This window comes from Moschus berezovskii, chromosome 21, assembly GCF_049115385.1.
Source record: "Moschus berezovskii isolate FMDL1 chromosome 21, NW_MosBer_1.0, whole genome shotgun sequence".
Lineage (NCBI taxonomy): Eukaryota > Metazoa > Chordata > Mammalia > Artiodactyla > Moschidae > Moschus > Moschus berezovskii.
Genome location: NC_142480.1, coordinates 35,517,938 through 35,543,236, shown reverse-complemented (window position 1 = coordinate 35,543,236; position 25,299 = coordinate 35,517,938). Strand labels below are relative to the sequence as shown.

Here is a 25,299-nt window from a genome sequence, read left to right as displayed (position 1 = left end):
TATACTGTATTCAATTATGATGATGTATATTCTAAATAAATCAAGATGTAGACGTGTATATATAGGATGCTACCCTTTGTATATGAATAGAGAAAAATAAGAATATATTAGTATTTGATTGCATTTGAATAAAGAAGCCTTAGAAAGTTATAAATGAATAGTTATGGGGTGGGGCAGGGCAGAGGTGGAGTAAGACATCTCACTGTACACCTTTCAGTTTATTCTCATGGTTGAACTGTGTGAATGTACTACCTATGTTTTTAATTAGAGAACAGAATTCTATTAGATGTGGGCAATTAGATAGGCTATAGACATGAAGGGAGAACTGGAACCAGCTGTCATTTTCCCAGCTTTGGGTCCATGGGAGAGGGGCTGAGTCTGTGATAAGTGTCCCTTCCTCAGAAAAGATGCTCCACAGGGATTTCCCTGGTGGTCCAGTGGTTAAGACTCACCTTCCAACGCAGGGGGTATAGGTTCAATCCCTGGTCTGGGAGCTAACATCCCACACGCCTCGTGGCCAAAAAATCAAAACATAAAACAGACACAATATTGTTAACAAATTCAACAAAGACTATAAAAAATAGTCCACATCAAAAAAAAAAAAAAAACAAAAAACACTTAGAAAAAAAGAAGAGTGCTCCAGGCCTGGGAAGGGGACCCCTAGAATGGCCTGGCTGGAGGGAGAGCAAGACTTGCTGGGTGGACCACAGTCCCTGCTGGGTCCTCTTCTTTGGCTTCTTCTGCCCCAAATGGGGTCTCCTAAGGGAAACCAGCCACCACTCCCCCTCTGCGGTCAAATGTTCTACCGCTGAGCGATACCCCCACCACTCCCCCTCTGGACGGAAGGAGACAATTAGCTTCAGGTCTCTCTCTGTTCGGGGGCCTACAACAGACACCCTGGGGCCCAAAGCCCCAAACTTTCTGCTAAGACTGAGGTGCAGACTCTGAATCAGAATGACCCCTCATGGGACTGCCACCCAAGACCATGAATGACTTCCTTGGCTTAGGGTTCTTCATTCAAAAGACACTTACTGAGCACCTCCTGTGTGCTTGGCATTTTTAGGGGTGACAGAGGTGAGGTGGGCACCTGCCCATAGGAGCTCCATGATAAGGATCTGGACTTAACGCAAAGAGGTGTAGCTCTGGAGAGCAAAAGGGCACTTATTTACTCCTGGAATACTCAAAAGAATGAACTAAAACACCACAGAATCAATACGCCAGAATTAAAATAGCTTAATTCTATTCCAGCAAAGCAAACGAAAAGAAAATATGGTAAATATTTTCCAGTTCTCATTCACAATGGCAATTTTTAAAATGCTAAAAAATAATAATAATAATACCTAGACATAATCCTAACAAGAAACATGTAGAACTTATATAGACTAAAGGACAAAAAACCCGCTAAGAGAGAAAGTCTATAGAAATGAAACAGTGTATCAAGGTCCGAACTACAGAGACTATTATTATATTAATTTTTCTGAAGTTAATATAAAGGTTTGAAGCAATTTTAGGCAAACTACGAATGAGATTTTAAAGCAATTAAAACAAATTTTATTATTATTATTATTTTTGGCTGCGCTGGGTCTTCGTTGTGGTGTGTGGGCTTTCTTTAGCTGCAGAGTAGGGGGGCTTCTCCGGTTTCAGAGCATGGGCTCTAATGTGTGTGGGCTCTCTAGTTGTGGCACATGGGTTTAGTTGCCACTCAGCATGTGGAATCTTCGTTTTCCGACCAGGGATCGAACCTGCATCCCCTACATTGGAAGGCAGATTCTTAACCACTGGACAACAAGGAAAGTCCCAAGAATGAGATTTCAAAACAACCAACTGATTCTAGATTTCACATGAAGGAGTAAACATATCAAATAGATAAATTTTTTTGAAAAATCCGTGTAAGGATGGGGATTTTCAGTGCCACTGACAACATTATACAACTACCACTATTAATGTACTGGTCTAATAGCCAAGAGAAAGGCCAGCACAACAGAAAGCCCTGAAAGAGACCCTGACATCTATCAGAACACAGCATTTTGCATAATGAAAAAGAGCATCCCAAACTAATGGACATTAAAGGGGTTTTCAACAATTTTATCAGGAAAACTGGTTAGAGGGGGTGGATAAATCAAGTTAGAGCTTTGCCTCATACACTACAACAAGATATATTTTTGACGAATCAGAGTTAAATATGAAAAATAACACCATGGGGATATAATAGTTGGTTATTTGCTCTCATGATTGTAAAGACCTTATAACCAAGGAAGAAATGGAAGAAATCATACAATCAACAGATGGAGTTGCCTGAAAATTCAAAATGGTCTGTTTTTTGAAAACATGCACGAGCTCCTATTTTAAAGAAACTACACTCTGTGACTCAGGGATGTTCATTCTGTTTTAGATAATTATAGAGACAGCAGGAAGGAAAGGAAGAATTCTATACTGATAGTAGTTACCTCTTTCTCTTCCTCCCTCCCCCTTTTCATGTACTGAGATTTTCCAAAAAGTTTCCATAATCAGTTATAAACAAAGGAGTTTGGACTTTAAATAGGAAGCAATGGGGAACCAACAGAGAACATTCCAACTGGGAATTACAACAAAGCTATATCTCTTCTGGTTTGTGACACATTGTTCGGTTTATTCCTTTATGACTGTGCAGTGAATTGACTGCACTATGAATATTTTAACAGAAGCTCCAGTAAGTTCCCTGGGTTCTCAGTCTTCCCATTCCTAAGCTGCCTGTGTCTAAACGTCCATGCCAGAGGCCACCTGACAGTGGACAAGGTATCGGGAGCTCTTCCATGATTCCTACCTGTAAGAACGTGAGTGAATTACGTTCCCTCTCTGAGTCTTAATTTCCCCATCTATACAATAGGGATAAAGATTCTGTCTCACAGATGGTTACAAAGACGAGGGGCTGGTGTATGGGAAGCAACCAGCACAGTGCCAGGTACACACTGGACATTCTGGAGTTGTGAAAGAAGTCAGGGCATTAAGCATATAGCGGGGCTGTGTGTGGGGGGAGGAGGGCTAGCCCTGCTGCTGGTGGGTGAGCCTCTCAACCTTGGGCAGTAAGAAAATATCACCACTGAGTAAGTGATATTTACACTAAGTAAGTAAGAAAATATCTGCTCACTTCCCAGTAGGGACATGCCACCCTAAACCAGCCTCACCTTCCACGAGGACCACAGCAGCATGCCCCTTATGCTGTCCTAGGAATCTTGCATCCTCAGAATGCAAGAAGCAAAAATCCTATGAAATCAGGCCCCGTGGAGAAGAGTTGGCCCCAGAGCAAAATTCCAGGGCAGGGCCTGGCTTGGTGAATGGCGACAGAAAACCGTCCAAACCATCCACGGCACATCCCCATCTCAACAAGGTGACTGGGAGCTTTCACTTCTGGGAGTAGTAAAAGGAACGGCCTCCTTTGGAAATGCAAATAATTAGCTAGAGGGGAATTAAAGGGATCCATTAGTCATCTGCACAGCATTATGAATGCATTTAACAGGACTGGTTTCCTGCTATCTCCAGGGTGACACAGTTGAGGAAATAAGATTTCTGAAGCCAGGAGAGAAGATGCATAGTTGGAAGTGCCAAGACGCTCAAAGAGAGTGAAAGCATTATTCATTAACTAGTCATTGGCTGAGAAGGTGGTGGCAGAGATGGGGAAACCTGAGGTCTTAGGAAGAGAAGAGAAGTTAGCAAAGAGGAGAGAAGGAAGCCTTGTGTATTTCACACTGTCTCCTTATACTGGCCCCACAGCCAAGAAAGAGGAAGAGAAAATTTGTACTTTTCCTCCCCACTCTTTTCTGCATAGGTCTCTGCTTTCAAGACGAGGTGGTCAGTGTTCTGTTGGGCCATGTCACTCATTCAGCAGGTGCACTGCTGCATGGGGTCCCTGCCTCCCCTTCCCTCTTTATGGCAGTGAAGGGAACTACCATCCAAAGGCCACTCAAGCCAAAGATCAAGGGGAATTCCAGACTCCTCCCATCCTAGACTGCTTCAACAATTACTCATTGTTAAGTCTTATTAAATTCTATCTTCATTTACTTAAATATAATTACTGAATACCAACTATGTTGCAGCTATGAGGCTAGAGTGTAGAGATGATTAAGGCAGAATTCTAGTTCCTAGATCTGTCATACCAATTCCCAACAAAACTGCCTTTGTTCTTGCCCCAATTATAACTTTGATGCCTTTATGACTGTCCCTTAGTAGGCCTCCTTGGTCTCTCCAGTCAACCCTTCCTCCACATAGTATTTCTAATATGTGATTATCATCATTAGCTTAAGTGATTGCAATGATGCCCCTTGGAAGTACTGCCAGAATAGTTATCAAGTGCAGGAAATGTTTTAAGTGACATGTACTTATGTTATTGAAGGAAATTCAAGTTTTGAGCAAAGTTAGATCACTTGGGCAAATTCATTGAGTTTTATAATAATACACTATAATTATATAGTATTGAACACTAGTCAACATGAATATGATTTGGATTTACATGTTAATAAATCTTGTAAGACAAGAAGACAAAGTTTATCACATAGATAGTGATTATCAAGCTATTTTAATTTCTGCTTTACTGACTATGCCAAAGTCTTTGTGGATCACAATAAACTGTGGAAAATACTGAAAGAGATGGGAATACCAGACCACCTGACCTGCCTCTTGAGAAATCTGTATGTAGGTCAGGAAGCAACAGTTAGAACTGGACATGGAACAACAGACTGGTTCCAAATAGGAAAAGGAGTACGTCAAGGCTGTATATTGTCACCCTGCTTATTTAACTTATATGCAGAGTATATCATGAGAAATGCTGGGCTGGAAGAAGCACAAGCTGGATTTTAAGACTGCCGGGAGAAATATCAATAACCTCAGATATGCAGATGACACCAGCATTATGGCAGTAAGTGAAGAGGAACTCAAAAGCCTCTTGATGAAAGTGACAGAGGAGAGTGAAAAAGTTGGCTTAAAGCTCAACATTCAGAAAACTAAGATCATGGCATCTGGTCCCATCACTTCGTGGGAAATAGATGGGGAAACAGTGGAAACAGTGTCAGACTTTATTTTTGGGGGCTCCAAAATCACTGCGGATGCTGATTGCAGCCATGAAATTAAAAGACGCTTACTCCTTGGAAGGAAAGTTATGACCAACCTAGATAGCATATTAAAAGCAGAGACATTACTTTACCAACAAAAGTCCGTCTAGTCAAGGCTATAGTTTTTCCAGTGGTCATGTATGGATGTGAGAGTTGGACTGTGAAGAAAGCGGAGCGCCAAAGAATTGATGCTTTTGAACTACGGTGCTGGAGAAGACTCTTGCAAGTCCCTTGGACTGCAAGGAGATCCAACCAGTCCATTCTAAAGGAGATCAGTCCTGAGTATTCATTGCAAGGACTGATGCTGAGGTTGAAACTCCAAAACTTTGGCCACCTCATACAAAGAGCTGACTCATTGGAAAAGACTCTGATGCTGGGAGGAATTGGGGGCAGGAGGAGAAGGGGACGATAGAGGATGAGACGGCTGGATGGCATCACCAACTCGATGCATATGAGTTTGGGTGAACTCCAGGAGTTGGTGATGGACACGGAGCCCTGGCATGTTGTGGTTCATGGGGTCGCAAAGAGTCGGACATGACTAAGCGACTGAACTGAACTGAATTTCAATAAATAAAATGGCAAAACAGATGGAAATAGCTGAAACAGTCAATTAACTAAAGCCATGAATAAGAAAAATGTTATTTGATGATCAGATAGCTATAACTTGTGGCTCAGCTGGTAAAGAATTTGTCTGTAATGCAGGACACCTGGGTTCGATCCCTGGGTTGGGAAGATCCCCTGGAGAAGGGAAAGTCTACCCACTCCAGTACTGTGGCCTGGAAAATTCCATGGAGTCCATGGGGTCGCAAAGAGTCAGACATGACTGAGTGACATTCACTTTCATTTTATGGGGGCCTCCCAGGTGGTGCTAGTGGGTAAAGACATCTCTTGCCAGTGTAGGAGCTGCAGGAGACTCAGGCTCAATCCCTGGGTCGGGAAGATCCCCTGGAGTAGGAAATGGCAACCCACTCAAGTATTCTTGCCAGGATAATCCTATGGATAGAGGAACCTGGCAGACTACAGTCCACGGGGTTGCAGACTCGGACACAACTGACAGTGCATGCACATATGTAACTTAATACTTTATTAGTTAAGGAACATATGACATAAAGAGGCAGCTCTTCTATTTAGTTGTACCAATCTCAAAATACCTCTCCAACTCTAACAGCTTTGACAGAAGAAATCCAAATTGTAAAATATGCCAAAGCAGGTATTTGTTACGCAATTCAATGACTATAAAGTTAATCATTAAATGTAAATAGAATCTGGGGACACAGAAAACAAGTAGTAACTCCTTATGTGACAAACAATTTTGACATTCTCAAGTACTTTTATAAAAATGGGTATAAAATGATTTTATGTAGTTTTGAGTGTCTACTGTGGTTCTGATCTTTGTCATTCATTCAGTACTCATTAAACATATACAACCAATTCCAGTATTCCTGCCTAGGAAATCCCATGGATGGAGGAGCCTAGCAGATTACAGTCCATGGGGCTGAAAAGAGTCGGACAAAATTTAGCAACAAAAGTACCACCACAAGTACTTTTATAAAAAAGATAGTAAAATGATTTTATGTAGCTTTGAGGGTCTACTATGGTTCTGATCTTTGCTATTCATTCAATACTCATTAAACATACACGCTTCCCCCAAGCTGTAGTAATACTGTTAAGATTATTAATCTGAAAAACAATAAAATCACAAATTAAAAACTGTACTACTAAAGGTAACAGAGCAAGAAGAAAATAAGTAAGAGGAAGAAAGAGGAGGAGGGTAACATAAGAAATTTTCACTGAAATAGAACTTTTAGACTAAAGGAGCAAGTCAGGTTCTAGAACAATTTGATACAAAATGCTCAACACTAAGACAGCTTGGTTAGATTAATAAATCTCAGGAATGAAAAGTATCTTTAGGCATCAAGACAGAAAAAGAAAATGAATCTGCCCTCAGGACTCTCCTGGAACATTTGATGCTGAATGATAATTCAGCAAAGTCTATAAAGCTCTAAAGAAATGGCATCTGGACATCACCAGATGGTCAATACCGAAATCAGATTGATTAAATTCTTTGCAGTCGAAGATGGAGAAGCTCTATACAGTCAGAAAAACAAGACTAGAAGTTGACTGTGGCTCAGATCATGAACTCAATATTGCAAAATTCAGACTTAAATTGAAGAAAGTAGGGAAAACTATTAGGCCATTAAGGCATGACCTCAGATCCCTTATGATTATACAGTGGATGTGACAAATAGATTCAAGGGATTAGATCTAAAAGATAGTGTGCCTGAAGAACTATGGACAGAGGTTTGTGGCCTTGTACAGGAGTCAGTGATCAAGACCATCCCCAAGAAAAAGAAATGCAAAAAAGGTTAAATGGCTGTCTGAGGAGGCCTTACAAATAGCTGAGAAAAGAGGAGAAGTAAACGGCAAAGGAGAAAAGGAAAGATATACCCATCTGAATGCAGAGTTCCAAAGAATAGCAAGGAGAGATAAGAAAGCCTTCCTAAATGAACAATGAAAACAAAAGAATGGGAAAGACTAGGGATCTTTTCAAGAAAATTAAGAGACACAGAGGGAACATTTCATGCAAAGACATGAAATGCTATGGACCTAACAGAAGCAGAAGATATTAAGAAGAGGTGGCAAGAATACACAGAAGAACTATACTAAAAAGATTTTAATGACCCAGATAACCACGATGGTGTAATCACTCACCTAGAGCCACACATTCTGGAGTGCAAAGCCAGGTGGGCCTTAGGAAGCATCACTACAAACAAAGCTAGTGGAGGTGAAAGAATTCTAGTTGAGCTATTTCAAATCCTAAAAGATGATGCTGTTGAAGTGCTGTGCTCAATATGCCAGCAAATATGGAAAACTCAGCAGTGGCCACAAGACTGGAAAAAATCAGTTTTCATTCCAATCCCAAAGAAGGGTAATGCCACAGAATGTTCAAACTATCACACAACTGCACTCATTTCACATATTAGCAAAGTGATGCTCTAAATTCTCCAAGCCAGGCTTCAATAGTACATGAACTTACTTCCAGATGTTCAAGCTGGATTTAGAAAAGGCAAAGGAACCAGAGATCAAACTGCCAGTGTCTTCTGGATCATAGAAAAAAATAAAGAATTCCAGAAAAACATCTACTTTTGCTTCACTGACTACGCTAAAGCCTTTGACTTTGTAGATCACAACAAACTGTGGAAAATCCTTAAAGAGATGGGAATACCAGACCACCTTACCTGCCTCCAGCAAAACCTGTGTGCAGGTCAAGAAGCAACAGTTAGAACCAGACATGGAACAATGGACTGGTTCAAAATTGGGAAAGGAGCACAGTAAGGCTGTATGTTGTCACCTTGCCTATTTCACTTATATGCAGAGTAATCATGCAAAATGCTGGGCTAAATGAAGCACAAGCTGGAGTTAAGGTTGTTGGGAGAAATATCAATAACCTCAGACATACCGATGACATCACCCTTATGGCAGAAAGTGAAGAGTAACTAAAGAGCCTCTTGATGAAGGTGAATGAGGAGTGTGAAAAAGCTGGCTTAAAATTCAACATTGAAAAAATGAAGATCCTGGCATCCAGCCCCATCACTTCACAGCAAATAGAGGGGAAACAAGGGAAATAGTGAGAAACGTTATTTTCTTGGGTTCCAAAATCACTGCAGATGGTGACTACAGCCATGAAATTAAGACGCTTGCTCCTTGGAAGAAAAGCTATGACAAACCTAGACAGTGTATTAAAAAGCAGAGACATTACTTTACCAACAAAGGTCCATATAGTCAAAGCTATGGTTTTTCCAGTAGTCATGTATGGATATGAGAGCTGGACCATAAAGAAGGCTGAACGCTGAAGAACTGATGCTTTTGAACTGTGATGCTGGAGAAGACTCAGGAGAGTCCCTTGGACAGCAAGGAGATTAAACCAGTCAATCCTAAAGGAAATCAACCCTGAATACTCATTGGAAGGACTGATGCTGAAGTTGAAGCTCCAACACTTTGGCCTCCTGATGCAAAGAGCCGACTCACTGGAAAAGACTGTGGCGGCTGGGAAAGATTGAAGGCAAAAGGAGAAGTGGGCAGCAGAGGATGAGATGGTTAGATAATATCACCGACATGAATCTGAGCAAACTTCGGGAGACAGTGGAGGACACGGGAGACAGTGGAGGACACAGGAGCCAGGCACACTGCAGTCAGACATGACTTAGCGACTGAACAACAAGTCTAATTTTACTTCAATATCTTTTTTTTTTTTCAAAGTCAAGGAAAATTAAACGTAACATTGCTTAAATAGCAACCTTCCATTGAATAATTTAATTCTAAGGGAAGATACAATCTCAGCTCTAAACAAGCAACTTGCAGAACTCTTTTTTTGCAGCTGGGTCTGGTTGTTAGTTGAAGACTGCCTGCATGTGGAGGCTGGGAGCCCCAGGACAGGCTCTGTGCAGACAGAGTCTGCAGTCAGGAAATCCTGTGTACTGTCCTGGTCCTCACTCGGATAAGACCTCTTACTTGGGAATGAGCTCCCATTAATGTTCTGGCCTCTTGCAACAATTCTTTCTTTCTCAATAATCTTATAGGAGGGTGTGGAACAGAACTATCCTATGACCCAGCAATTCCACTCCTGGGCATATACTCAGGAAAACCATAATTCAAAAAGCTACATGCATCCCAGTGCTCAATGCAGCACTATTTATAATAGCCAAGACATGGAAGCAACCTGAATGTCTACTGACAGAGGTATGGATAAAGAAGATGTGGTACAGGTACACAGTGGAATATTATTCAGCCAGAGAAAGGAATGAAACATGCCATTTGCAGAGCTGTGGATGGACCTAGAAACTGTCATACAGAAAGAAGTAAGTCAGAGAGAGATAAACAAATATCATATAACATCGCTTGTATGTGGAATCTAGAAAAATGGTATTCAGTTCAGTTCAGTTCAGTCACTCAGTCATGTCCGACTCTTTGCAACCCCATGAATCACAGCACGCCAGGCCTCCCTGTCCATCACCAACTCCCAGAGTTCACTCAAACTCATGTCCATCGAGTCGGTGATGCCATCCAGCCATCTCATTCTCTCTCGTCCCTGTCTCCTCCTACCCCCAATCCCTCCTAGCATCAGACTCTTTTCCAGTGAGTCAACTTGTCACATGGGGTGGCCAAAGTATTGGAGTTTCTGCTTTAGCATCAGTCCTTCCAATGAACACCCAGGATTGATCGCCTCTAGAATGGACTGGTTGGATCTCCTTGCAGTCCAAGGGACTCTCAAGAGTCTTCTCTAGCACCACAGTTCAAAAGCATCAATTCTTCGGCGATCAGCTTTCTTCACAGTCCAACTCTCACACCCATACATGACCACGGGAAAAACCATAGCCTTGTCTAGACGGACCTTGGTTGGCAAAGTAATGTCTCTGCTTTTTAATATGCTATCTAGGCTGGTCATAACTTTCCTTCCAAGGAGTAAGTGTCTTTTAATTGCATGGCTGCAATCAGCATCTGCAGTGATTTTCGAGCCCAAAAAATAAAGTCTGACACTGTTTCCACTGTTTCCCCATCTATTTCCCACGAAGTGATGGGATCAGATGCCATGATCTTCGTTTTCTGAATGTTTAGCTTCAAGCCAACCTTTTCACTCTCCTCTTTCACTTTCATCAAGAGGCCTTTGAGTTCCTCTTCACTTTCTGCCATAAGGTGGTGTCATCTGCATATCTGAGGTTGGTATAGATAATCTTATTTGCAGAGCAGAAATAGACACAGATGTAGAGAACAGAAGTATGGATACCAAGGGGGGAAGAAAGGGTGGGATGAATTGGGAGATTGCGATTGGCATATATACACTGCTTTGTATAAAATAGATAACTAATGATAACCTATTGTACAGCACAGGGAGCTCTACTCAAAGCTATGTGATGACCTAAATGGGAAGGAAATCCAAAAAAGAGGGATACATTCATAGGAGGCAACTCACTTCAGTATTCCTGCCTGAAAAATCCCATGGACAGAACAGCCCTGCAGTCCACGGGGTCATAAAGTGTTGGACACGACTGAGTGACTGAACATGTATATGTACAGCTGATTTACTTTGTGTACAGGAAAAACTAGCACACCACTGTATAGCAACTATCCTCCAGCAGAAGTTAATTTTAAAAAGAAGAGGTCGGATCCAACCAGAAGAGCCCATTCTCTGACCATACTGGAAAAGGCAAAGTTTCCTACTTGAAAAGCACTGCCCCAGTACCAAAGAGTCAAAGAGCTCCACTCAAGGCTGGTTTCATACCTGTCCCCCGCACTCTGCTTTCTGCAGCCACTGCATGATGTTGCCTCTGCCCCGAACCCTTCCCTGGGCTGTCCAGAGTGCCTCTCCCTGGACCTGCTGCAAATCATCCCAACTTCTGGTCTTGGGAACCCTTTTCCCAGTTTATCATCTCATCATACTTCTCAAACTTGATTACTTTTTGTTTGTTCAGTCACTCTGTCATGTCCAACTCTCTGCGATCCCATGGACTGCTGCATGCCAGGCTTCCTTGTCCTTCGCCATCTCCTAGAGCTTACTCAAACTCATGTCCATTGAGTTGGTGATGCCGTCCAACCATCTCATCCTCTGTCATCCCCTTCTCCTCCCGCCTTCAATCTTTCCCAGCAACAGGGCCTTTTCCAATGAGTCAGCTTTTCGTATCAGGTGGCCAAAGCACTGGAGTTTCAGCTTCAACATCAGTCCTTCCAATGAACACCTAGGACCGATCTCCTTTAGAATGGACTGGTTGGATCTCCTTGCAGTCCAAGGGACTCTCAAGAGTCTTCTGCGACACCACAGTTCAAAAGCATCAATTCTTTGGCACTCAGCCTTCTTTATGGTCCAACTCTCACATCCGTACATGACTACTGGAAAAACCATAGCTTCGACCATACAGACCTTTGTAGGCAATGTCTCTGCTAATAGGTCTTTCATTTTCCCCACTCAACTATAACTAAAGTTCTTCCGCCTACAAATTTTAATGGTCCTAGATTGATTTCCCTACCCTATACAGCCAAGCTTTGGGATCTGACACCCTAACATGGGTCTCAGTTCCACTGACAGTTCAAAACCGACATTACCCTTAGATGCAAGGCACTCCGGAGCACACGTGATGATAAGGCTGGCAGCCACCTTGACCTCCAGGTCAGGCTGTCCATGGCCATGTGAGACCCTGGCATTCTCCTCATGCTGCCATCTCTGCATTCCTGCAGGCCCCACCTGCACCAGGGCCTCAGCCTCCTAAGGCAGCTCCTTTTTCCCCAGGTCCAGATTCTTTGCTTCAGTTGCAGGTTGGGTCATATACCCAACAATAAATTGGTACATCTCAAATCCTTTATGGAAGAGGAATGGCAACCCAGTCCAGTATTCTTGCCTGGAGAATCCCATGGACAGAGGAGCCTGATGGACGACAGTCCATGGGGTTGCAAAGAGTTGGACACGATTGAGTGACTTTCATTTTAAAAATATAAATAAACATGTAGCCAAACAAAAATAAAAAACCAATCCTGTTCTCCCTGCTCCTAAACTTGCTCACTTCAATCAAATAGCAGAGTGCAGAGAGAAGATCCGAACACTCTCCCACTCTCTGCCTTACCTCCTCTAGGGAGTTTCCAGAGTGCCCCACAGATCCACTCACACTGTGTTCACCAGGATATTCACTAGTATAAGAGCCAACTGCAGGGAAATGGGGCAAACTGAGAACCTTCTTTGTCCTGGAAATTACAGGAGAGTCATAACTCTTCCAATTTCCCCATGTTTTTTCTTTCTTTCTTTTTAAATAATTGTATTTATTTATTTTTGACTGTGCCGAGTCTTTGTTCCTGCATGAGCTTTTCTCTATTTATGGCAAGCCAGGGCTACTCTCTAGTTGCGATGCGAGGGCTTCTCATTGTGGTGGCTTCTCCTGCTGTGGAGCACGGGCTCTAGGGTGCATAGGCTTCAGTAGTTGTGGCACGTGGGCTCAGTAGATGGAGTTCCCCAGCTCTGGAGCATAGGTTTATGAGCTGCAGTGCACAGGCTTGGTTGCTCTGAGGTACGTGGGATTTTCCCAGATCAGGGATTGAGAGGGTAACAGGCAGGAAGGCCAGGAGTCTCCAAATGGAGGAAATAGGCTGCAAGTGTCAGACATTTTTATCTCTCTTACAAACTAGCGCTATTTTTTTTCTTCTCTATACAAATTTAAAAGGTTTCTCTTAAAATACTGTGTAGCCATAATGACACCTGGTTTCACCTGAAGTTAACTATTCTCAAACCTTGAGTTAACCAATGCATTTTCTTATGGAAATGTTTGTCTTAAGCTATGTTAATGTACTACGCATTTACCCCAAACTCTGTCTTCAAGTCGGTTCACCTAATGGCTTAGAACCTACTTGACAAACCAGTATGTTATACTCAGATATTGTTCCCCTAACCTATGTAAATGAAACTATTTGTATGGTAATCTGCCCTTCTACAAGATTCAAGTCAATTGTTTTATGGCCCAGGATGAATCGTCCGTTGCCAAGATTATCCCAAAATGCATCTTATGGATGAGGGGCCTGGTGCCATTCTGAGTTTTAAGACATTCCTTTCTTTAATTAACAGACTGCCAGTGACTATATTGGAGAAGGAAATGGCAACCCACTCCAGTGTTCTTGCCTGGAGAATCCCAGGGACGGGGGAGCCTGGTGGGCTTCCATCTATGGGGTCACACAGAGTCGGACACGGACACGACTGAAGTGACTTAGCAGCAGTAGCAGTAGCAGTGACTATATAACATCCAGCTGAAGACAAGCAGGGGGGCACTCTTTCTGCCCTCTTCTGATGCCTATGTCAGAAGCTTTCTCTATCTCCTTTATACTTTAATAAAACTTTATTATACAAAAGCTCTGAGCGATCAAGCCTTGTCTCTGGTCCCGGATTGAATTCTTCTCCTCCGGAGGCCAAGAATCCTGGCGTCTTTCGTTCAGCAACAACCTTTCAGGATCGAACCCATGTCTCCAGCACTGGCAGGCAGATTCTTATTCACTGAGCCACCAGGGAAGCCCTCTCCCCCATGTTTGAGCCTAGCTCACCCTTCTAGCCCCTGCCGACCTGCACAGCCTTTACCTGGAGTTCCTGAAATGCAGCAGACACGCTGGAGCCTCTCCGCTTGCACATGCTCCCTTCCCTTTCTGCTTCCTTACCTATCAGCCTAAGTATGACACCCCCTTGGAAGCTGCAGTCCCCGACCAGCAGCCAATCCAGGCCGGGCAGGTGGCCTTTCTCGAGCTCACTTGCCCAGTGTTCCTTCTTCCTCCTGCCCTTAAATAACTGACTGAGCACACATGGGACGGTGGCCCTCTGGCAAGGGAAAACATGAGGGAGAGGTCAGTGTCTTTCCACGCTGTCCTAAGGGCAACTATGGGGACACAGTGACCCAGGTGAGCAGGCTTCCTCAAAGCCCTTTGCAGCCTTGACTGTTAACTGCAGATCTGGTTCCTTCACCAGACTGTGACCTCAGAGGTCGAGGGCTGTATCTGTTTATATTTATACCCTAGCACCTAGCAGAGGGCCTGGTATGTGGTAGGAAGGTGGGCTGAAACAATGGACTCCAGAGGCACAGTGACGAAATGCCAAGGGCCCCAGGGAGGACCCTCCCAGGCTGGGTTTAAAAATTTAAAGCCATTTCTGATGCTGCCTCCTAGTGTGAACCATAAGTGAGCTCAACGTCAAAGGATGGAAAGGTTTATTATTGACTTGTAAGCTGAAGGAAGTTGTGGGTTATATATGACACTGAGGTTTTGTGCAGAAGAAACAAGTTGAGCTTTTCTAATAATCGCTGGTAAAATGTGAAATGATGTGAACTGTGACTGTGTATGTATGATTTTTAAGTAACATGGTCAGCTTTTTGAAGCCATCTACCATGCTCAAGGGAAAAGAATCCTCTCTTCTTTCCGTAAGGACCTCCTTGCCCATTGTACCAGGGGAGGAATCCACGCCAACCCCCACTCTAAAGGTGAAGCACTCCATAAGCTACCACCATCCTGAGGCTCTGGCAGAGGTCCTGTCCTTATTGCAGGGTGGGAGACACAAACTGTGGTTCATACAACTGCTGCCTATCAGCTACTAAAACTGTGCAATCTAGATGTTCACATTTACATGTGAGCAGACAACACAGAACCACAGGGTCTATAAAGAGAATTAGCAGGCAAAATGGGGACCAAACTGATTTCTGGCTTACATTGAAGAAAGGGTAATATAGGAAACATAAAACTCCCAAAACTTCTACGTTTGTCAGGGAGATTTAAGAATATACACTGAGAAAATAAGAACAGGATGACAAGAAAAAGCATCCTGAGAACACTGACCTTATTTGGCAATTTAAAAAAACATGATTGCTAGGGGAAAAACCTAAAAAAAAAAAAAAAAAAAACAACAACAACATAAGTAGTAAATAGTAGAAAGAAGTCTCAAAAAAAAAAAGAAAAAAGAAAAAGCTGGTGGATTAGAAAATCAATTCAAGTACCTATGAGAATCTGGAAGAAAAAAGGCAAAGTAACGGAATTAACGGAATTCCTGGTGGGCTACAGTCCATGGGGTAACGACTGGACATGACTGAGCATAGAGAGTGCCATACCGAGTGACGTTCAGTCAGACAGAGAAACACAAATATCATATGACATCACTCATATGTGGATTCCAAAAAAAAAGGATACAAATGAACTTATTTACAAAAGAGAAATAGAAGTACAGATGTAAAAAACAAACTTATGGTTACCAGGGGGAACACAGGTGAGGGATAAACTGGGAGATTGGGACTGACATAAACACACGACTATATATAAAATAGATAACCAATAAGAACCTCCAGTTTAGAACAGAGAACTCTATTCACTACTCTGTAATGACCTATTTGTGAAAAGAATTTAAAACAGAGTGGATATATATGTATGTGTAACTGATTCACTGTTATACAGCAGAAACTAATATCACATTATAAATTCACTATACTCCAATAAAAAATTAATTAAAAAAAGCCACACACACAATAAAAACTTGTAAAAAGAAAAACATAAGCAAATGAACAGAGATCAATACATAAAAGAGTAGAAGACAATTTCTTCAAGCTGAAGAAAGACTTGAATTTTCAGTTCAACAATGTCAAAGAGGATTATTGAAAAAAGAAAAGACCTATAGCTTGAAGAATCATTTTCAAGAATAAAGAAAAATTACATAAAAGTCATTAGCAGGGGCTTCCCTGGTGGTCAAGTCGTTAAGAATCCACCTGCCAATGCAGGGGACACAGGTTAGATTCCTGGTCTGGGAAGATTCCTCATGCCTCGGGGGGGCAACAAAGCCTGTGTGCCAAAATTACTAAAGCCTGCATGCCTAGAGCCTGTGCTGCTCAAGGAGAAACCACTGCGATGAGATACCCCTGCATGGAGAGTAGCCCCTCTCTTTGCAACTAGAGAAAGGCTGCGTGCAACAACAAAGACCCAGCACAGAAAAATAAAAATCTTTTTAATAATCCTTAGCAAACAAAAACAGATTACCCAGAGAGGAAAAATACACAATAATTGATTTTCTCACCTGCCACACTGAAGGCCACACATTTACAAAGCAATGTTTATATATTCCAAGATGAAAGATTGTGATTGTGACCTCAGAATTTTACAAAGAGCTAAACTTTCCTTTAAATGTGACTCCATGGTCTCACTGCCTAGGGCCTGGGTTTGGTCTCTAGTCAGGGAATTAAAATCCCACAAGCTGCATGGCACAACCAAAAAACATTATACATACATAAATGTGACAGCAAAAGAGCATGCAAGTTAAGATACTCAAGGTTCTGGAAAGAAAGCTCCAAAAATCAACCAAAACATTTACTTGAAGTATTCCAGTCAACTGGGAAATGAATGACAATAAATAATTGAAGAAAGAGGAAGGCATATTATAGAAAAAAAAATATTGTGGGCAGCAACACCAACTAGAATCTAAGATCACAGATAACAAGTGGGTTATAATGTGACAATTAACTGCCAAAAATGATGCTCAGAATACAAAAGACAGAAAATTGGGTAATAACCTAGAGATAAAATTTCATGTTAATCCAACTATATCTGAATGTGGGAATGGAAGGAGAGAAGAAAAAGTATGCTAAAAGTTTTATCCTGTCTGGAAGAACAGTTGTAATTTGACTGTGTGGATCACAATAAACTGGAAAATTCTGAAAGAGATGGGAATACCAGACCACCTGACCTGCCTCTTGAGAAACCTCTATGCAGGTCAGGAAGTAACAGTTAGAACTGGACATGGAACTACAGACTGGTTCCAAATGGGAAAAGGAGTACGTCAAGGCTATATACTGTCACCCTGCTTGTTTAACTTATATGCAGAGTACATCATGAGAAACGCTGGGCTGGATGAAGCACAAGCTGGAATCAAGATTGCCGGGAGAAATATCAATAACCTCAGATATGCAGATGACACCACCCTTATGGCAGAAAGTAAAGAACTTAAAAAGCCTCTTAATGAAAGTGACAGAGGAGACTGAAAAAGTTGGCTTAAAGCTCAATATTCAGAAAACTAAGATCATGGCATCCAGTCCCATCACTTCGTGGCAGATAGATGGGGAAACAGTGGAAACAATGGCAGACTTTATTTTTCTGGGCTCCAAAATCACTGCAGATGGTGATTGCAGCCATCAAATTAAAAGACGTTTACTCCTTGGAAGGAAAGTTATGACCAACCTAGATAGCATATTAAAAAGCACAGATATTACTTTGTCAACATCACTTTGTAAAGGTCTGTCTAGTCAAGGCTATGGTTTTTCCAGTGGTCATGTATGGATGTGAGAGTTGGACTATAAAGAAAGTTGAACGCTGAAGAATTGATGCTTTTGAACTGTGGTGTTGGAGAAGACTCTTGAGAGTCCCCTGGACTGCAAAGAGATCCAACCAGTCCATCCTATAGGAGATCAGTCCTGGGTGTTCACTGGAAGGACTGATGTTGAAGCTGAAACTCCAATACTTTGGCCACCTCATGCGAAGAGCTGACTCATTGGAAAAGACCCTGAGGCTGGGAAAGATTGAGGGCAGGAGGAGAAGGGGATGACAGAGGATGAGATGGCTGGATGGCATCATCGACTCGATGGACATGGGTTTGGGCAGACTCCAGGAGATGGTGATGGACAGGTAGGCCTGGCGTGCTGTGGTTCACGGGGTTGCAAAGAGTCAGACATGACTGAGTGACTGAACTAAATTGTACTGAATCTACTCTTGATGGTTCAGTAGGAAAAGAATCTGCTTGCAATGTAGGAGACCTGGTTTCGACCCCTGGTTTGGGAAGATCCCCTGGAGAAGGGAATGTCAACTTAGTATTCTTGCCTGGAGAATGCCATTGACAGAGGAGTCTGGGGGTCTACAGTCCATAACATCGCAAAGAATCAGACACAACTGAGCAACTAACAACACACACACACACTCACTCTTGATGGTGAGAGATACGCATACACATATATGTTCTAATATGTTTGTTAAAAATTTAAACAAGAGTAGAAAGAGGAGATATAGATACATCTCTGCAAAGAATACACATTAAAAAAAATCGGAGGAATATGCTAGTGAAAGGAATATGGTAGGCCCAAAGAAAACCTCAACATAGTCACAGATACAACTCTTAAATACTAGTAGACCATATTTTAGAAATTAACATCATTTAAATCAAACAACACAAGCCACTTGAAAATTTTAGACAACGTTCTCCCCCAAACTCTTCTATCAAAGAGAAAATGTTTAAAAAGAGAAAAGACTGAAATTAGAGATATTTGAAAAATGATTGACTGTGATTACACTACTTGTTCAAAGTTATGGGAGGCAGGCAATGTTATACTCAGAGAATAATGCAGTAAACAATGAGGACAGCAAGTAAATGAATTAGATGTTCAGTCCAGTTAGATGAATATGAGAGAAGAGTACAACAAAGAAAATAACGATGCTAAAAATAAAATGATTAATTAGAAAAAAGGAAAACATTAATATCAGCAAGCAATAAGAAGACCAAAAAAGCTAGTGCTTTGAAAAGATCACTAAAATAAGCACAAAAATACAACATTAGGAGGCTTCCCTGGTGGCTCCTGCCTGCAGTGCAGGAGACTTGGGTTTGATCCCTGGGTCAGGAAGATACCCTGGAGAAGGGAATGGCAACCCACTTCAGTATTCTTGCCTAGAGAATCCCATGGACAGAGGAGTCTGGTGGGCTACAGTCCATGGGAATGCAAAGAGTCGGACGTGACTAACACTTTAACTTTCATACAACATTAGAAACAAGAAAGGGGACACAATTACAGGTATAGAGGAGATATTTAAATTGTAAGATAATTCAAAATGAATTAGAAAACATTCCAGAAAATCTGATTCATGACCCTCCCCAAAAAGGGAAAAAAATCTACTCTGCAAAAAAGGCACCTGTCTCAGATAGCTTTTCAAGAAACTTCTATAAGCTTGGATTGCTTATGTCCTTCATTCTACAACAGAGAAATTATAAGAAGAGTATTTTAACATTTATTGAGTATTTAATATGTGCCAGGCACTATGCTAAGCAATTTATATATATCATCATGTTCAAAAAAGCTTACAAACTCATTGAAAGAGATTAGTATCAAATGGATACGAAAACTTGACAAGGAAATCATATATATGCATAAAATTGATCACATTTATAAATATAGATAATAGCCTAGATAAAATAGTACTAAATGGAATCGAGCTAGAAATTAAAATATAGTATGTCATGACCAAATAGAGTTTTTCCTCCTGGGAATTAAAACAATGGTTTAACATAAAGAAACCTAGTGATATCATTCATTATACTAAAAAGTGAAAGGACACCTTCAGAGTCCAAAGAACACGTATCCCTGAGTTAAAACAAGACAACAGCAACAACAAAACTCTTAGTAAACTAGAATCTCAAGGTAACTTTCTTAATGTGATTTTTAAAAGTCACCTAAGGGTGTTCATTGGAAGTACTGATGCTAAAGCTGAAACTCCAATACTTTGGCCACCTCATGCGACGAGTTGACTCACTGGAAAAGAGTCTGATGCTAGGAGGGATTGGGAGTGGGAGGAGACGGGGATGACAGAGAATGAGGTGGCTGGATGGCATCACCGACTCGATGGACATGACTTTGAGTGAACTCCGGGAGTTGGTGATGGACAGGGAGGCCTGGCATGCTGTGATTCATGGGGTCGCAAAGAGTCGGACACGACTGAGCGACTGAACTGAACTGAACTGAAGGAAATTAACAATAAACATTATACTGAACAAGAAAACATAAGAAACTTTTTCATGAAAGACAGGTACAAAGCAAAGTTGCCTTTTCTAACCACTTCACATTATACAATGTTGCCCTGGCAGTTTTGGCCAATTCAGTGAAACAAAGCTACAAAAAGGTAATATGGATAAATACTGGAAGGAAAAAAGTTTTTATTATTTCTAGGTGATATGATTATTTACCTAGAAAATCTAAAAGAAAATCAATGGAAAAACTTACAAGAGTGTGTGTGTGTGTGTGTGTGTGTGTGTATTAGTCACTCAGTTGTGTCCAACTCTTTGTGATCCCATGGACTGCAGCCGGTCAGGTTCCTCTCTGGGGTTTTCCAGGCAAGAATACTGGAGTGGGTTACCATTTTCTTCTCCAATATCTATATACACATACATATTAGTGAATGTTAACGATAATCAGTTAAAAACTATAATGGAAAAATCCCATTTATAATATTATTACATACTGTCTCATAAGCAGTGTGTGCTCAGTCATGACCAACTCTTTGAAACCTCTTGGACTGTAGCCTGCCACACTCTTCCCACCCATGGGATCTTCCAGGCAAGAATAATGGAATGGGTTGCCATTTCCAGGAGATTTTCCTGACCCAGGGATCTAACCCATGTCTCCTGAGTCTCCTGCACTGCAGGCAGGTTCTTTACTGCTGAGCCACCAGGGACCTTCACTACATATTGTAAATTTAACTATAATTTAAAAGTTCAAGATATTTGTGAAAGCATTAAAGTTCACACAGGTATGCTATCTTTTTGCTAAAAAAGGGGAAAATAAGTCCTATAAGACTATATACTTATATCTGTGTGTATATTCATAAACTCTGGAAACTTTTAAAGCTGGTGAAAGTGAAAGTCACTCAGTCATAACTGACTCTTTGTGACCCCATGGACTATGCAGTCCATGGAATTCTCTTTCAAACCCAAAAGATGCAACCAGAGATGAGGTCAACTCGTCCAAAATTTAATTCCATCTCAGTCAAAATCCCAAAGAACATGTGAATTCTGAAGCTGCCTGAAGTGTAAGAGCAAAAGAAGCTGCACAAATTGTAAAAGCAAAATTATTTCTGAAGAGTGGGAATTCACCTTACCAAATATAAAGCTACTGAATCCCTTATAGCAGTAAGGATTAGCATAGGAGTTGTGTTCTGTACTCTGTTGGTGCAGAACAGAGATTTACAAACATATTCATGACTACATGGACATGCAGTACAAGATTAAAAGGGCATTTCCGATCAAAGCCAAGAGCAGATTATTCATAAACTAGAGGGGTCCAGTGTTCTTGCCTGGAGAATCCCAGGGATGGGGGAGCCTGGTGGGCTTCCGTCTATGGGGTCACACAGAGTCGGACACGACTGAAGTGACTTAGCAGCAGAGGGGTATATTGTACAACATGGGGCATATAGCCAATGTTTGATAATAACTGTAAGTGAAGTACAATCTTTAAAATTGTGAATCACTATCCTGTATACCTGTCACTTATAGAATATTGTACATCAACTATGCTTCAATTTAAAAAAATGGGAAAAATCAAACAAAAAGAGTGGATTATTCAATGAAAGTTGTTGAGAGAACTGGCTTTCTATCTGGAGAGAAATGAGAAGCGAGTGGTCCTATCTTACACCACACACAAAGATAAGTTCCATGGGAATTAAAGAGTTAACAATAAAAATAAACTATTAAAATAGAGTATAAGTAAATATTTTCAATATTGGCATAGGCAAAATCTTTCCTAGGATGACCAAAGCCAGATACCATAAAGGAAGAGATTGATGGATTAGACTATACAGAACTAACAACTTGAACACAACACCTCATATTAAATGAATGACAAAGGTCAACACAGGAAAAATGTCTGCACTATAAAAAGCTCTTATAATTAAAGAGTAATTCCTAAGAGTAAACAAATAAGCAAAGGACCTCAGTAAGCAATTCACAAATGAAAAAGCTCAATAACCAATAAACTTTTCAAATGAAAGCCACTGGACAACTTCAATAATAAATAAAGAAATCCAAACCCAAACAATAATATCAGTCCTGTGGAATCTGGTAGTACAGGTGGTAAACCTCCTAGCAGGAAGCAAGCAAGTTATAGTTTAGTAGGAATGGAGCTCTCTCTATCTGAGTGTGCCCCTTATGGGCAAGGAATACCTTCACTTTGTAAGCTGATCCCCAAGAATCTTATACAGCTATCTATTGTAGGTGGATGAGAGGAGAGCATTAAAAGTTCACACAGGTATGCTATCTTTTTGCTAAAAAAGGGAAAAATAAGTCCTATAAGACTATATACTTATATCTGTGCGTATATTCACAAACTCTGGAAACTTTTAAAGCTGGTGAAAGTGAAAGTCGCTCAGTCATGACTGATTCTTTGTGACCCCATGGACTATGTAGTCCATGGAATTCTCTAGGCCAGAATATTGGAGTGGGTAGCCTTTCCCTTCTCCAGGGGATCTTCCCAATCTAGGGACCCAGGTTTCCCACATTGCAGGCAGATTCTTTACCAGCTGAGCCACAAGGGAAGCCCTTTAAAGCTGGTAACAATGATTAACTTTGGATTGGGGAGGGAGAAGGGATGGGCAGATGTGGGACAAAATGGAATGGAGACTTCGTTCTCTCTGTAAATTTTGTTAGCAATTTTTTGAACCGTATTAATGTATTTTATCTGTCTAAAAAAATGTGAATTTAAATTCCTGTGCTGCTTGGTAAAAATAATTAAAATGGGACTTGATTTTCTTCATACAGATCCTCCCAGGAAGCTCGGGAGTGCTTTTGAACCAGGAACTAACTACCCACATTTCATTCTACAATCTAGCTATAGGGAGACTGAGTGGCAGTGCTTATGGAAAATTCCACTCTTTAAGAGTTTTTAAAGGGCAGTTTGGTAACATGTATAGAAATGTAAAACTTTCATATCCCTTCACCGAGTCACGGTATTTTAAAAAATTTATCCTGAAGAAATGACTGGATATGGGAGAAAAGATGATTCTGCAGCACTATTTTCTTGTGAGGGGAACCTGGGAACTATTACTATCCATTCATTCGCACGGGAGAGCGTAAATTGTGGTCATCACTACTGATGCTGCTGGTGTGTGGACCACATTGTGAGTTGCAAGACCTCAGATGCTCCTTGACCCACGCCCCAGCTATGCGGCTCTTATCTCTGCTTCCTGCACCCTCTACCTGGCTCTTAGATGTACCACCCCGCCCTCAGCCGGCCTGCTCACCTGGTCAGCATAGGGCTGCGGTGGTTGGGGTTGGAGCAGAAGATGTTGTTGGACTTGCGGGTGCCGTCCAGAAACTCCCGCACCGACTGGCTGCGGAGCTCCGCCAGCGGCCGGGCCTCGTGCTTGAGGAACCACTGGTGTGCCTCGAAGCACTTGGCACAGATGAGCTGCTCGCACTCGAAACACCAGTAGTGGGCCGGCTCTTTGCAGCGGGTGCAAAACGCCTGCTCGCGTGCGATCTGCTGGTACACCGACAGCCGCCGCTGCAGGCTCTCGAAGAAGACGTTGTCCAGGGCCTGCGTACCGGCACCTGAGGGCCAGGGAGCCCGGCAGACGGGGCACTGCGTGCCGGACTCCTCCAGGCATCCTGAGCACAGCGTGTGCAGACAAGGCAGCAGCTTGGGGCACTTAGCTTCAGCCCGGCAGCCCTGGCAGCGCAAGAACTGGAACTCTTCCTCCGTGGCTTGCTGAAGAATCAGAGAGGGAGGTAAGTCCCAGGAGTCCCCACCCAGCCAGACACCCACCCTGTGGCTTCACACTGAGAGTGGCACTTTCTGTTTCATACCAGGCTGTCATTGGATAACACAAAAACCCAGGCTTATCAGCATCCCAGTCCTCCACTGACTTAGGCCTTTCCACACTCACTCCATGATTTACTGAGCATCCACTTCTCATAAGACACAGTACCAGGTCCTAAGATACACGGATGTATAGCAGCAGTCCCCAGCCCTTTGGGGACCAGGTTACCATTTCCTGAAAGACAGTTTTTCTACGCGTGGGGCAATGTAGGGATAATTTAAATTCATTACATTTATTGTGCACTTTATTTCTGTTTCCACTGTGATAATTCGGTAGTGCAAGCGATGAGAGTGGCTGTAAATACAGATGAAGTTTTGCTCTCTTGCTAGCTGCTTGCCACTGTAAGCCCGGTTCCTAATAGGCCTGGACAAGTGCCAGTCCGTGGCCTGGAACTTGGGGACCTCTGATTCCAGGACAAACCCCTGCCTTCAAGGGACTTTAAAAAAGGAGATTGATTAAACATGTGTCATATAATAACCTCACACAAAATGCTTACTGCACTTTGATGGTTCCTCAAAAACTTAAACATAGGACTACCATAGGATCCAGCAATTCTGCACCTAGCTATATACCCAAAAGCACAGAAAACAAGGATCCAGATGCTTGTACATCCATTATTCTGTACACAGCATTACTCACAGTAGCCAAAAGGTGGAAACAACTCGTGTCCATCAACAGATGAAACGATAAACCAAATGTAGTATATACATGCAATGGAATATTATTTAGCCTTAGAAAGGACATTCTGATACATGCTACAACATGAAAATACCTTGAAGACATCATGTTAAGTAAAACCAGCCAAACACAGAGACAAATACTGTAGCATTTCACTTATATAAAATATCTGCTGCTGCTGCTAAGTCACTTCAGTCGTGTCCGACTCTGTGCGACCTAATATACGGCAGCCCACCAGGCTCCCCCATCCCTGGGATTCTCCAGGCAAGAACACTGGAGTGGGTTGCCATTTCCTTCTCCAGTGCATGAAAGTGAAAAGTGAAAGTGAAGTCGCTCAGTCGTGGCCGACCCTTAGCGACCCCATGGACTGCAGCCTACCAGGCTCCTTGGTCCATAGGAGTTTCCAGGCAAGAGTACTGGA

General features: G+C 42.0%; 1 protein-coding gene across 2 annotated transcripts in view; it reads right to left on the bottom strand.

The window, feature by feature from the left end:
* Window positions 1-25,299, bottom strand: part of PML (PML nuclear body scaffold) — a 57,061-nt gene that overhangs the window by 30,528 nt on the left and 1,234 nt on the right. For both annotated transcript variants that reach the window (XM_055418170.2, XM_055418171.2), the window contains exon 2: window positions 23,622-24,088. In XM_055418170.2, the coding sequence (XP_055274145.2) occupies window positions 23,622-24,088 (467 nt within the window). The remainder of the gene's footprint in view (window positions 1-23,621; window positions 24,089-25,299) is intronic.